Source organism: Mauremys mutica, chromosome 2 (genome assembly GCF_020497125.1).
Source record: "Mauremys mutica isolate MM-2020 ecotype Southern chromosome 2, ASM2049712v1, whole genome shotgun sequence".
NCBI classification, from domain to species: domain Eukaryota; kingdom Metazoa; phylum Chordata; order Testudines; family Geoemydidae; genus Mauremys; species Mauremys mutica.
Genome location: NC_059073.1, coordinates 85,252,590 through 85,268,085, shown reverse-complemented (window position 1 = coordinate 85,268,085; position 15,496 = coordinate 85,252,590). Strand labels below are relative to the sequence as shown.

General features: G+C 38.5%; 1 protein-coding gene across 4 annotated transcripts in view; it reads right to left on the bottom strand.

The window, feature by feature from the left end:
* The window catches only part of ROCK1 (Rho associated coiled-coil containing protein kinase 1), a 178,291-nt gene that overhangs the window by 32,646 nt on the left and 130,149 nt on the right, over positions 1-15,496 (bottom strand). For all 4 annotated transcript variants that reach the window (XM_045006595.1, XM_045006596.1, XM_045006597.1 and 1 more), the window contains 5 exons: positions 9,925-10,019; positions 6,505-6,670; positions 5,153-5,246; positions 1,452-1,540; positions 622-810 (listed from right to left, as the gene is read on the bottom strand). In XM_045006595.1, the coding sequence (XP_044862530.1) occupies positions 622-810; positions 1,452-1,540; positions 5,153-5,246; positions 6,505-6,670; positions 9,925-10,019 (633 nt within the window). The remainder of the gene's footprint in view (positions 1-621; positions 811-1,451; positions 1,541-5,152; positions 5,247-6,504; positions 6,671-9,924; positions 10,020-15,496) is intronic.

Sequence of the window (15,496 nt, the reverse complement as noted above, 5' to 3'; positions counted from 1 at the left end):
TAACATTGCTATTCATTTGGAATCTTTTAATATTGTATTACAATAATAGAATTATTTGAATTGGTTTGGGCTTCTGTTTGAAATTAAAATATGCTAATTAAGCAACCAGCCCAGTTATCAAGGATTTGTGTGAATACATTAAATTAGGAAATAGTCTGATTAATTTCATTAATCAATGTTTTTCTTAAAAAGAATATCACCAAATATTAAATCAAGCCATTTAAAGACTAAATTAGAGCAATAATATTTTCTTTAATTTGTAATAAAGCAAGCTAAAGACCACATAAGGGGAATTTTATACTAGAAAATACCAATTTACATCTGTAAACTATTGCCAATTGTTTTGCAAAAAACAAACTATTATTTATATCTTTTTTTCCACTGTTCAGTCAGTCAAATGCATGGCATCAGATTTGTTCCCTGGCAACTGTCACAATGAAATAGGTCTATAAAGTAAATTCTGCTGTATTAGAAAACGTAATCAGTGTTTGGACAGGAAAAAATATGCCTTCTAGTACATATATCCGGTTCATATCTGTTACTTTTAAGGAAGATAATGTCTGCACTATCTTTCCCTTTGGACTGGATCACAGACTACCACGAAAAAGGAAAAGGTTTTACCGCTTGCATTTCATTAAGCTCCTTCTGGTACTTCACTACCATCTGATTGTATTTCTCTTTTTCTTGATTAAGCTCCAGTTGTAGCTTTCGGTTTTCCTTTTCTTTTTTCCTCAAATCTTGTACATTAGCTTTCTTTCTGTCTATTTTAAAATCTTTCCGATTCATTATCTCAGCCAATTTGTTCACAGCCTGTACAAAAAAAGCACATGAATTACGAGAGATGCTATATACATAAGTTTTTATAAAGAACACAGAAGTTTCTCTTGGGTTACAGAAGTCCACGTTATATATCAGCATTACATCATATTAAAGACATGCATATAGAACTCCCTGCCTTTCTATCCCCTTGTTACTGCAGCTGTTAAACTGACTACTAAAATACATACATTTCAGTAAGAAAAAGTAGAAATAAGAGAGAAGTAAAATGTAACATTTCCAATTTTGGAATAGATTTTTTAAAAAATGAGCTGAGACCATGTTTAAAAAAGGGTAGATTTCCCAGAACATAGTTAATTATAGAAGTGAATGCACTGGCTACAAAAAAGCTCCTATTAACATGTTGTCGTCTGTGGGTCTGATCCTGCAAACCCTTACTGTCTTGAACACTCCTTAATCAAGTGAAAAGTTTACAGGATCAGAACCTATGCTTTTAGCTATATATTACACTAATACAAAGTTAAGATTTATATATCATCACTAATACAAATTTCATCTAGCTATAGTACTGAGAAGTAATCACACAGAGTAATTCATTAAAATTTGACAGCTATTTTTCTGGTATGCCACAATGAAGTCAACATGCTCATATTAAAATGTCTAAAAATTAATACCTGTGTTTTAAGAGTTCTTTCAGTCTGAAGATTCTTCTCATAATGCATTCTAATATTGTTGATTTCCTCTTCTTTCTTCAATTTAAATTCTGTTAAAAAATACCATTAAACTTTCTAAGATTTACATTTTATGGCAAGAAATTTTTTAAAGGTCATTCATTTCTCCATAGTATGTGGGTTTTTTCCATCTTACTGTTCTTTGACTTTGCATACAAACACAGACATTTTGTAACCATAAAGACCATTTATTTAATGATACTGGAATATCATAAATATCTCACCACACAATATTTTAGATAGACAGATAGTGCAAGGGTAAAAAGCATATATTACTAGCAATCACTATATATGCTTTTTACCCTTGCACTATCTAAAATATTGCTCCTAAGATACTGTTATAGCATTTCTGACCACTACTGTACACTGAGCAGAAGTTTTCAGAGAACTGTCCACAGTGACTCCAAGATCTCTTTCTTGGGTGATGATAGTTAATTTAGAACCCATCAGTGTAAATGTATAGTTGGAATTATTTTTTCCAATATGCATTACTTTTCATTTATCAACGTTGAATTTCATCTGCTATTTTGTTGCCTAGTGATACCGTTTTGTGATATCCTTCCAAAGTCTACTTTGGACTTAACTATCTTGAATAACTCTCTATCATTTGCAAACTTTGCCACTTCACTGTTCATCCCCTTTTCCAGATCATTTATGAATATGCTGAACAGTACAGATACTTGTGGGGACAATGCTGTTCACCTCTCCCCGTTGTGAAAACTGAGCATTTAGCCATACCCTTTGTTTCCTATCTTCCAACCAGTTACTGATCCATGAAAGGACCTTCCATCTGATCCCATGACTACTTCAGAGCCTTTGGTGAGGAATCGTAAAGGCTTTCTAAAAATCCAAATATACTATATCAACTGAATCACAATTCTCCATAGGCTTGTTGATTCCTCTCAGAGAATTCTAATAGATTGGTGAGGCATGACTTCACTTTACAAAAGCTGTGTCGACTCTTCCCCGGCAAATCATGTTTATCTACATGTCTGCTAATTCTGTTCTTTACGTAGTTTGTACCAATGCGCCTGGTACTGAAGTTATGCTCGCTATCCTTTAAATGCCAGGATCTCCTCTGAAGCCCTTTTTAAAAATTGGTGTTACATTAGCTACCTTCCAGTCCTCTGATTCAAAGTTAGGTTACATACTACAGTTAGTAGTTCTGCAATTTCATATCAGAGTTCCTTCAGAACTCTTGGATGAATACTATCTGGTCCTGGTGACTTATCACTGTTTAGTTTTTCAATTTGGTCTAAAACACCTCAATTTGGGACACTACTTCAGATCTGTCACCCAAAAAGAATAGCTCTGATGTGGATATCTCCCCCACATTCTCTGCAGTGAAGACCGATGCAAATAATTCATTAAGCTTTTCTACAATGGCTTTGTCTTCGTCAAGTGCTCCTTTAACACCTTTAGTAAAATCCAATATAGCTCCAATTAATTTTATCTTCTGCATAGGGATCAGTACTGGCATTTCTTTCCTAACAACCAAAGGATCTGATGAATATTGTTCCTCTACCTCTGCTATAATCTCCCACAAACTAATAGTCCAAGTATGGACATACTTGGATCCCCATTTTTCTGAGGTAAGCTGTTACAACAATTAGACACTTTGCAAATAGTCTGGAAGTGGCTGATAGGCTGAATGGTAATTGCCAACCACAAACATCAAATATCTGTGGAATGGGTGGATTATGATAAGGGAATGTGTCCTGAAGATCGAGAGCTGTGTACCAGTCAGTCATTTTGGCAGTGTCCCAGTCAGTCTAGGGATGCAACGATAGTGGCTAGGGATACCATTCTGAACTTGATCTTCCTGAGGTAAGTGTTCACTCTTCTGAGTTCTAGGGCAGATGAGGGAGTACCTCAAGTAAAACACCCTCCCTTTGAGGTGAACCAGGACCTCTATTGTGCCAAGAGCTAGAAGTGATTGGACATCTTGGTCTAACAAGCTCTTGTGAGGGGGTCCCTGAATAAGAACAGGGAAGGTGGGAAATGTTGAGTATGGACTGAAATTAAATCTCATAACCCACTCCAATGATTTCCAAAACCCATCCATCCCTTGTGATATTAGTCTAGAAATAGCGGAAATGAGACAGGTGGTCCCCAAAGGGAGGAGAGGGGATAGCTAGATCCATAATAACTTGTAAAATATTCCTGGGTGAGCAATCAAATTTACAGTCTCAATAATGAAGACAGGTGAGATTAAGTCCCTACTGATTATACAAATTTTCTTCCACAAACTTCTATTTCCTTTGAGCATCCATTTGTCAGTACTGATAGTAAGCAGGCTGCATGTGGTAAGCTTGTGGTCTCAAATGCTTATGTTTGGGAGCGGGCGTATATACCCTCAATGACCTGAGGGTTGCTCTTAAATGGAAATATACCTGACCTTGGATCAGAAGCAGAAAATGCACTGCTGAGGCTTCTGTTGGCTGTCAAACTACCTGAAGGACACAAGAGGCTCTGATGCGTCTCCCTGCCAGTGTGAAGCTCACCTCTCAACCTTCAAATCTGCTAGTATGTGACACCAGCAAACAAAATGTGGGACAAATGACTGAAATATGAAACATTATTCTGGTGATTCAAAGTATAATGTACAGATTATTGTGGTCTTGACTGTGCCTGCAGTGACCCTGCATACCTCTCTGCTAATGTGTTTTAAAAATGAGAGGGAGAGATGAGTGTGCAGCAACTCATACTTGATTGTATTCTAGGTTTAGAACCTTAGCCAACAAAAAGGGTAGCAAAGAGCATGGAAATATAAACAACATACTAGAGGTGTGATTTAAAGTCAAGGTATACTTTCCAGCTCAGGGAATTTGCAAACCTGCCAAAAGTAATGATTTTGGAATGCTTATTATTCTCTCTGTAATAAACCTATTTTTCATCCAGCCACGATGAAAAGTTCAAACACTCAAAGAAGCTTACATTTTAGGTTTTGATTTTTGCCATTTTTATGATATTTTTACAAAACAAAGGTTTAAAAGTCTTGTCAAAACAAAAACTCAAATGCAGCCTTAACTATGGTGTCATGACCAGCTCTGGCAAAAACAAAACAAAAAATTCATACTATACTTTTCAAAACTCCATGGAAATTTAAGTGCCATCATGAAGATTAGTAGACATGGAATATGAAGAAGGTTTGTTTATTTCTGGTCTGTGATTGATTGATTGATATTCTTTCCTCATATCATGTTTAACAACATATTCTGATATAATATTAAGCTAAATGCACTAAGCTTATTATTATGTATACTTTGCAATCATAAATTATTCTTTACATGAGAGGGTGGGATTTGCAATCTCTCTGTGTACAAATGAAATGGGCTTTGGCCCACAAAACTAGCAGATTCAAGCAAGTCTGATAACTTTTCACTAGCTCATGGCAGTATGGGCTCCCTCAACAGCTGTGTACACCTGAAATCCCTAGGAGCAGAAAAGGGATCGCATGTCCCCCATCACATGGGAGGGAGGAAGTAATTAATTTCATGCTGACAGCATGCAAAAGACTGTAAGGTCCTTAATACTAAAGGAAAAAATTGCCAAAACTGGTTTTCAAGTCTGCAACAGCAAACACATATTTCTCTGTAATCAGTTCTGCACCATCATAATTTAAAACTCAAAACATCCCATACCTTCCTCCTGTTTCTTATTTTTTTCAATGAGCTCTGCATTTTCTTTTGTTAGAAACTCAACATCATTGGTTAATGTATTATTTGTTTCTTCCAGCTAAATGAAAACAAACAAATGTTAAAACAAAGCATTTGCTATACATCCTACTCATATTCTAAACTGCATTTAATGTAATATCACTAATAGTATTCCACACAGAATTACCATTCTTAGATTACATACTTACTCATCTGTTCGTACTTCAAAACTGTACATAAAATTCTAGATATTTTACTTCTGATCCCTCTTTCTTTCACAAAGACACTGAGTATACAACTATCTCTAAGAAAAGGACTAGGTCTACTTTTATGATCCATGCAGTGTTGAGCACATTTTCAGCATGCAATAAATAATAACCAACAGAATTTAAGGAATTAAGCAGAACTTCAGTATTACTTGGTACAGCAGCTTTCAGTAAATTTTAAGGAACTTCTGTGTAAACGATAACAAGTAGCTACCTACAATTGAATCCAGAGAATCAGTTGCTAGTTACGAAATTCCAAGATTTCAGGCTTTCCATAATTATTTAATATCACTCTCAATCCATGGAATTTACATTTGAGTAGTGTTGTATATCATGGAAAAGAGACAGGCACATATAGGTAAAAAGAAAAGATTTGTTTTTTGTCTAATGGTGCACACAGGATTTGTGAAATGAACTGTAGGGGGAAATTAATATAATTTGTCCATATTAGCTCCCAATCAGGATCATTTTGCTGGATGCTATACAAACATATTAAAAGACAAAAAGACTACAGTTGTGTTCGGTAAGGAAGTTTTGTTTGAAACCTACAGAAATACACTGAATGATTGTGTGTTAAGTTATGTAAACAACAATATCTGAAATTGACAATTTATGAGTAGGAAGTCCCTACTTAGATTCACATTGATGAAGTTATTTAAAATAGTCTAAAATTAAAATGGGGCATTCTTAAAAGTGAGAGGTTATTTCATGGGGCTATTGCACATGTAACATTACTGCAATAAATGTTACTTCAAATAATTTAATGTGGGGAAAGCGCATAATAGCATGCAAGAAAAACAATGCATTTTGGTTGTCAGGCGCAAAGTTTTACTGCGGGCTTATGTGAGGCGGTATCTGAGCGCCTCTGCATGCAGGAGGCCAAAGTAGAAGATCACAGTTTAAAAATATTATAAAATAGAAATATTACACTGCAAATTAATAGGGTTTGGTTAATACATTACTGTAAATTTTCACACACACACACTTTTAGATATAGTTTTAATGTTTTTTTTTGTTTGTTTTTTTTTAACACAATAAAGCCACTTTTTATACGTTTAAATAACAACTTACCCGGCTTACAATGTTGTCCTTATCAGTAATTTCTTGCCTATTTCTTGACGCTGCTTTCTTGCTCTCCTGAGTCAACTCAAAATACTGTTCTTCCAGGAGACCTCGGGCCAACTGCTCTGATTCAGCTTTGGTTTCAGCCAGATCCAACTGTGCAGCAAGAGTTTCTCTATAACAGAATGTTAAGATCTTATGTTTCCTATGGAAAATACTTAACATTTGCAGGGAGAACAAACAAGCCTAGCCTGTACTTTTCAGTGCATCATTTTTTAAAAAACATTCCCTTTAAAGGATTGAGGGAAGCAAATAGCTCTACATTAAAAAGGTAGATGACACCTATGTAATGCACTTCAAAAGACATAGGTCCTGTCCATACCAGCACTTGATATGTTTGAAACCTTTTTCAACCATGGTTATTGCATAACAGTTGTTACATGTCTAGCATTCACAGTTAATGGAGTTAAAGACTGCTCAGATATCATGCTCGATACTGTTCGGGTAGCACAATTTTTTGCAACAGTGTTGTGTCTAAGGGTCCACCTGCACTACAAATGCAGCCATACTGGGAGGTTAAAACACAGTTGGCCCCTGTAAGCTAGGGTCCCTTTGGTGCCAACTGGTAGAGGGCACAGTGGGTGCATATGATTTTACAGAGATCCCCTGCATCAGATATATGCATATAATAGCTCACCGAAGAGTGGCATGCAAAATCTCTCCCAAGAGCTAGAAGCCCACTGGTTGCCATAATCACTGCAAAATGTATGTACACGTGGTATACTAAAAATTATGTTGTTAAGGTCTTGGAGTTATGGCAGGTCACCAGAAGGTGACACACCATGAAGATGTTCCTTTCAGGTAGGAGGTAACTGACACCAATCTCCATGTCTGGCCATTTCTTTATTATATGCCTACTATATGCATATTGGACCAAGTGTGAATGGAGTGATTGCAAAAATCTACAAGTGAGGAAATCTACAGGAATGAGGGGTATCCTCTTTATGAATAAAGACAAAATATTTGTCTAGTATACCTTGGAGTACAAATGAATACACTGAATCCTTCCATCTAGAAGGCAAATTGACAGCATGCTTGTCTCATGAAAGGTGCATCACAGCCAGCCTGGCTGTAAAGCACTGCAAGGATTTTGAGTGAGCAATACTCTAAAATTAAGGAGATACTCTAATGTCTTAAGTCTAGGCTCTTGAATGTGTGTTATGAATTTATTTTATATGTAACTATTTTGTTTCCAATACTTCTAATTGCTACTACTTGAATCTCTAGGCTTTGTTAAATAAACTTAGATATATTTACAGTGTAATCAAGAATTAGTGCTGAGCAGTGATCCAAGATGGAACTTGTAAACTGGGGTATAGTAAAAAAATTATCTAAGTTATTTCTTTGGAAGCAGTGAATCTGAGGAAACTGTGAGAGTGTCCAGCAGACAAGGGGCTAGATACTTCAGGGAGACATTTGGAGAGTTCGAGGGCTGAGAGTGTGCTAATCGGAAACCTATAGTGTGCCACTGGGGCCTGCAGGGCCTAGAGAGCAGTGTTTGTGTTGCCCATGACCAGTGGAGTTAGGGAGCTGACCCACAGCTGCCACAGTACAAGGATTTCTCATGTTAAGGGAAGGTAGGACAGAGAGCCCCTAGTGTAGACAGGCCACAATCAGACAGAATCAGTTTGGAATAGCTAATGTATAGAGCTAATTAAAAATGTTTATGGCATATTATGCTGAAGGGGTGTGGGAATAAAAAGCCCCCATAAGACGACAAAAAAATAAATGGGAATGGGAAAGGGAGAGAGGAAACACCAAAAGGGCTAAAGAGTGTGTCTCTTCCCTTCTCCCCACCTTGGGGAATTGAGACTCTCCTACATTTTCTTGCTCAGGGCTGTGACTGGCTGATATTCTCTCCTTATAGCATATTTAACAACATGGTGTCTTCTCTTTCCTTCCTTTCTTTCTTCCCAAATCCACAGTGAACATTGTTTTTAAACATGCTCTCATTTACTCTTAAGACTTGTCTGCAATACTGATGTAGACCAATGACAATGCTTGTCAAGTACCACAAGTTCTGTACTATAGACAGGCACAAAACCACCATTTTTTGAATAAAGATTATGAAATGGACAGGCCTAATTCTGCATAGCTAGAAGAACAAATTACTGAATGGGAAACAGTTTTAAGTAACAGTCTTTCATAAGTTTAGAAAGACTGTAAACTGCATATCCTTTAATTATTTGAAACGGTCCACAAATTGGATAAACTTAATTGGTTTGGTTGTAGTTAGATCTGCACATTTAAAATGAGATTTCAAATGAAATATTATCTTCATTAAAATTCTTTATCTGGAAACCGTTCATTGGCTCAAAAACTACATGCAATTACCAGGCTAACAACATTTTTGGAGGAGGGGCATGAGTCTTACAAATAAAATTATGACTACAACAAAACAAACAATTTTTCAAAATGTCAGACATTTCTAAACTCTCGGGACAAATAATCTCTCTCCCAGAAGCCCAAACCTAGCCCAAGAAAGTAAACATAAACCCTGACTCCATTCTTAATCATCCATCAATATAAGTAACATCCTATGTATTCACCATATTACAAGACCTGTTATACTTTTTATAAGTAGTCATTTCTCAGCATTACTACAGGAAAAAAAATTTTTTTATCCTGGATTCAGGGCTTCAAAATTGATACCAAACTACTGTATAAGGCAGGGGTTGGCAACCTTTCAGAAGTGCTGTGCCGAGTCTTCATTTATTCACTCTCATTTAAGATCTCATGTGCCAGTAATACATTTTAATGTTTTTAGAATGTCTCTTTCTATAAGTCTATAACAGGGGTCGGCAACCGGTGGCTCGCGGCTCGCCAGGGTAAGCACCCTGGCGGGCCGGCCCGGTTTGTTTATCTGCCGCGTCGGCAAGTTCGGCCGATCGCGGCTCCCACTGGCCGCGGTTCGCGGTCCCAGGCCAATGCGGGAGGCAGGAAACCGCGGCCAGAACATCCCTCGGCTCGCGCCGCTTCCTGCCTCCCGCATTGGCCTGGGACCGCAAACCGCGGCCAGTGGGAGCCGCGATCGGCCGAGCTTGCCGACGCGGCAGATAAACAAACCGGGCCGGCCCGCCAGGGTGCTTACCCTGGCGAGCCGCGAGCCACCGGTTGCCGACCCCTGGTCTATAATATATAACTAAACTATTGTTGTATGTAAAGTAAATAAGGTTTTTAAAATGTTCAAGAAGCTTCATTTAAAATTAAATTAAAATGCAGAGCCCCCCAGATCAGTGGCCAGGACCCGGGCAGTGCGAGTGTCACTGAAAATCAGCTTGTGTGCTGCCTTCGGCACCTGTGCCATAGGTTGCCTACCCCTGGTATAAGGTAAACATATTTCTGCTTGAAAATATAAAATGGACATACTTTTCATTTTGCAATTCCTGTATTTTTCTTTGAGTTTCTTTATTCTTCTCCTCAATTTCTTCTTTAAGCTCCTTAACCTGAGTTTTGTAAAGTGTCTGTAAGGGAAGTATTAGAAAGAAATTATAATTCAAATCCTTCTCCTTAAAACTCTCCTTTGCTGTGATTCCCATTAAAAAATTTCACAACAGTTAGACAGCTGGTACACTGATATCACTTCTGATCATGCTGACTAATAATATTGTCTCATTGTTTTCTCGTACTCCCCCGTCTGTCTGTATCCATCTGTTTCTTGTTTTATACTTGGATGGCAAGCTCTTGGGAGCAGAGACTATAGTTTTATTCTGTTTGTACATGGCATAATACAATGGAGTCCTGGTCCATAACTGGGACTCCTAGGTACCAGGGTAATAAAAATATTAAAAACAGTAATAATCATCCTCTAAGCTTAAAATAAACATTTTACTCTGAAGAAATATGGCTACAAATTCAGATCATACTGATTAACATTTCTTATATTTCTAATATTTCTTACATGAGTTCATGAAACCGAGGAAAGAATCAGGGTAAAAACACTGTACTCCTGGTCTTCCCATTAGTAAAATGTAACACAACTCATGATATGTATGATAAAATTACAGTGAAGTTAAGTTAAACAAATCATTACAAAGTAAACATCTTTGTAGTGGGTATTATGATAGATACGGCATTATCTTTGGGGACCACATTGTATTAATTGTATTGTATGGATGGTTTCTGTATTGCTTTCTATGCAACTCCAGGAATCAAAAACAGTTGGGGTTATTAAGTGAAAACACCTCCAGAGAGATACCACACCCTTGGGAGGCTTGCATATACCCATCCAGAGACCTTCAGACAAAGAAAGGGCTTTTGGCATAAAAAGGCTGAGTTTAAACACAGGACCTTTTTTCAGATCCAGTAAACAGACAGGACCCTCTGTCCAAGGGACAGGGTGGACACCAATCCTTGTGGAAAGGTTGAAAGACTTTGATCTACTAGGACCCAAAAAGACTGACAAGAAGCATCCTCCCTGGATGGTGAGAGTGAGGAGCATTAACTGTATCAGATATCAGAGGGGTAGCCGTGTTAGTCTGGATCTGTAAAAGCAGCAAAGAGTCTTGTGGCACCTTGTAGACTAACAGACATTTTGGAGCATGAGCTTTCGTGGGTGAATACCCACTTCGTCGGATGCAACTTGCATCCGACGAAGTGGGTATTCACCCACGAAAGCTCATGCTCCAAAACATCCAACTGTATCAGAGAAACAGAGATTACAGTATTACTGCTCTTCTAAATTTGGCATCTGCCCTGGCATGCCAAGTGCCTAATATTTAACTAGAGTTAGTGAACTGATCCACATGGTTGCCTTACAAGTCTCAGAGAACAGTATATTTCTGAAGGAGGCCAAAGACATTGCCAGCACCTGAGTGGAGTATGCTCTGATGTTCAAAGGGAGAGGCTCACCAACTGATAGTAGTTGGAAATACATTGTGTGAACCATTGAGGTTCTCTGGGATGTGATGGTTTAGCCTTTCTGATGCACCAGATAAGGCCACAAAAAGGCAGGAAGAGAAAGTCTGAAGGGCTTGATCCCATCCCGGTAATAAAGCAGGACCTTGAAAGCATCCAGAGTATGAAGCTTCTTTTCCCCAGGCGAGGAGGATGGCTTCAGGAAAAAAGACTCATATGGTAACTAACTCACCAAGCTGACTTAATGCCTACGAGAAAAGCCATGTTGGTGAGGTGGCATACCAAGCATTGCAATAATGGTTCAGATACAGGTTCTAATAGCTGTAGGAGGAGGATGTTTCTAGTCTGAGGGCAGTTCTCCAACGTGATGGCAGATATGAAGAAAGCCTTGAGGAATCTGACCACAGGGTGTAAAAACACTAAATGTGACTGTATTGGTGCATGGCACCCTGATATCACTGCCAGGTGGACTTTAAAGGAGTTAAAGGCTAATTCTCCTTGTAGGCCAGAATCTTTCAAACATGGCCTTGTTTATGGGGAGAACAATCCTGGCAGGGCCAGTGGCTGACAAAAGGTCAAATAACTTGTGGAATTTTTCAGGGATGATTAAAGTCTCAATCTTCAAGGTGTCTGCAGTCTGCACCAAGAGCTCCTTAATGGCCTTGAAATTATCTAGCACCAGGGACAGTGAGGAGAATTTCTTAAGAGGTGAAGGGGACGCCTGGCCCTCTGGATCTCGCTCCTCTCTGTATTCCAGTGACTGAGATCTTATTAGGAAAGCTGCTAAAGAGAGGGACCTCCATGTCTTCTACCACTGTAGGGACAAGCTCCTAGAGGCTGGGGAAGGTAGGCTGCAATAGCCACAGTGGCATCCCATACACATATGGGTGACTGTCAGATTGCTGGCTGGACCAATGTCAATCCTGGTGGGCCAGTAGTTGAGGTCTGTACAGGTCCTTGGATCTCCTAATGGCACAACTTGCAGACTTTAGTGGAGACAGATCTCTGCTGGCTGCCAGCAAAAAGATGTGCCTGGGAATGGTGGAAAAGGGATACACCTCTTCCACAAGTGGTGCTGACGGTAAGGTGATGCTGGTGTCAAGGTCTGTATTAGTGCCAATACATATCTTGGTGCCAACTGTGACTCCAGTGCACTCCAAGTCTGCACTGCTGGTGCTGGAGTCAACATCAATGGGGACACTTCCACACAGGTAGAGTCTGCTGCATCGCAGTCTGCTCCTTTCCACTGATCTTCAAAGCCATGCTGGACTTGACCGAACTATCTTCCAATGTCTTTCTGTCCCTTTCTTTACAAGGAGACAAGGAGATCCTTCTTGAGCTCCTGCCCCAATGTTCAGAGTGACCCCCTTTCAGCACTTTGCTTCAATCTCTGAGATGCTGACTTAAACATTGGGGCTGTTGGTGTATTCGGCACCAATGGTGATACCAGTGCTGACATCGGATCTGGCTTCAATGCTGTTTTCTCTGAGGAGATCTTTGGACTCAGTCACCTGATACGATCTAGAGACCACTAGAAGGGTCTTCAAACTCAGTATATCTGGATCCAATGCCATTTTCATGGATTGCTCCAGAAGATGGAGCATCAGTCTTGCTTCTCATGACTTCCCAGTCCTCACAAAGAAGGAGACCGAGACCAAGAACCTGCTTCGGTTACAGAACTCTCCAAAGTAGAATAGGTACCTGTCAAGCCAGTCTTTCTGTAGAATTAGTCCATTGCAGGACGGATAGACTTTGAAGCCTATAGATTGAGAGTCTGGCATTTCTAAAGTCATAGTCTGCTCTAGTACAAGGCAACTAAATGAAAAGAAAAGAACTAAATGAAATGAACAGACGTTATTCAGAAGAGTTTCAGAATAACATCAAGAAGTTTAGTTCAAATTAAGGTCTAGTGGGTCAGACATCAGCTAGGTTCTGTCTCTCACTGGCATGAGCAGTGAGACAGACGTGAGGGAGGATTAAGGCTTCCCGATCCACCCCACTCCTTACCTCATGTAGGAGCACAAGGAGGTAAAGGGCACATGCAGAGCCCTAACAAACATGACTAGTCAAAAAAATCCAGTCTTGCACGCTTGAGACAAGCAGCTAGAGTGGGATCCACCCTGACAAACACTCAAAGAATTCACGGTTTTGAAAAGCTGTCTCTACTTAGCTTAGACTTGGGCTGCAGCAACGTAAAGCTATAGTAGGACAGTGCCAAAACACACCCAGTGATTAATATAATTATATGTTAAAAGGTTATTTTCTTTCTAGTCAAAATCCAAGGATTGTAAATCAAGTGCAATAAATACACTCAATGAAAGAATATTTACTGATTGTTAAAAAAAAAAAAAAAAAAAAAGAGACAAGGAAGGTGGAATCTGGGTTCTAGTGCAGTTCTTTACTGTTTGGCTATTCAGTTTCTGTGACATATGGGTAGACCGGTATTAACCTACACCACAGAGTGCAACACACTGAAAATTTTTGGATAAAAAGCATTTAACTTAAAGATGGTTTGGTTAGATTGGCTCGATTGTGAATCAAGCAACCCACATATTACAGGATGAGGTTTTGTGGGCATGAAGAGTCATTTGAGCAAACTGGGTATAATATTACATACTAAAGGTATATTAAAAATTATTTAAGTTGCAAAGTCAAGTACTCAATAGCTAAGAAATGCCACATTTACAGTTGTGTATGCAACCTTAATCAACCCTCTATGCATCTAACTTGTACAGTGAAAGAAGCAGGTGTCATAAAGGAAAAAAAAAATGGTATGTGATCATGTAATTAAAAGACTGTCATAATGCACATACACAAATAGGCAGAAATAAGATTGCAGAGAATAACTGTAAATCTGGCATCTTCCTGATTTTCGAGTGCTTGATTTTGCAACCTAAATAACATTTTAATATAGTTTTTAATGCAATTTCCTATTTTTTTTCGTTTTTACTTAAAAAAATATATTATGTACAACTGGAATAACCCCCTATTATGCATCATCATCAGCGTCTGAACCTTTACCTTCCGCAGATTTCTACCATGAGCTATAGAACTAACTAAATTATTGCTGACAGCAGCAAGCTATTATCTCAGAGGAACGTATAGGACACTGGGGCCATAAACTGGGTTTTGGAGAAGCCCTGCCTGGCTCTCCACCCATGCGTCTGAATTTTTTAAATGTTCCTGTTCAGTTATTTTATCATGATGCCAAATTTTCCTGAGAAAATGCAAGTGAGACATATGAAACAGTGATTTTTAACAGTTTATATCTCAGCTAAACCTCAATGGAATCTCATGGAACAAAGGAAAGACACTCCTTTAGCCCAGGGGCTTGCTCTCTGACAAATTTAAAAGGCCTATGGCAAAGAATGGAAGTGTTAGAGCTTAAAAAGGTCACAAAATTATTTTTTTTATCAAGAAAAGTATTAGACAACCAAAACATAGGGATCACTATCTTTCCCATCTGTAATATCTACAAGGTTATAGCCTGGACTGAGTCTTCAGATGCCTAGACTAAGCCAAAATTTCCTCAAATGCTAAGGCTTTGCAAACAGAAAAGTTTATAAACCTTACTGACTTGGATAAATTGGATATTAATTATTATTTAACATTGCCTTAGTAGATGGTGAGGCTGATATTGGACTACTATATATATATATATATATATATATATCTGTTGTCCACATTCTATAAAGAATGTTGAAAAAATTGGAGAGGGTACAGAAAAAAACCCACTAAAATGATTTAAAGCCAGATAAAATGCCTTACACTGAGAGACTTAAAAAGTTCAATGTTTACCTGATGCAAAAAAAGACTGAAAGGTGACTTGAATACAGTGTATCAGTGCCTTTATGAGGAGAAAATACTGGGCACTACAGGACTCTTTAACCTTGAGGAGAACGGCATAACAAGAACCAATTTGTAGAAGCAGAAGCCAGATAAATTCAAATTAGAAATACGGCATACATTTTGAAAAGTGAGAGTGATTAACCACTGAACAAACTAGCAAGAGAAGGGGTTGATTCTCCATGTCTTAAAATCAAGACAAGATGCCTTTCTGGAAGACCTTTTTTAGCCAAGTTAT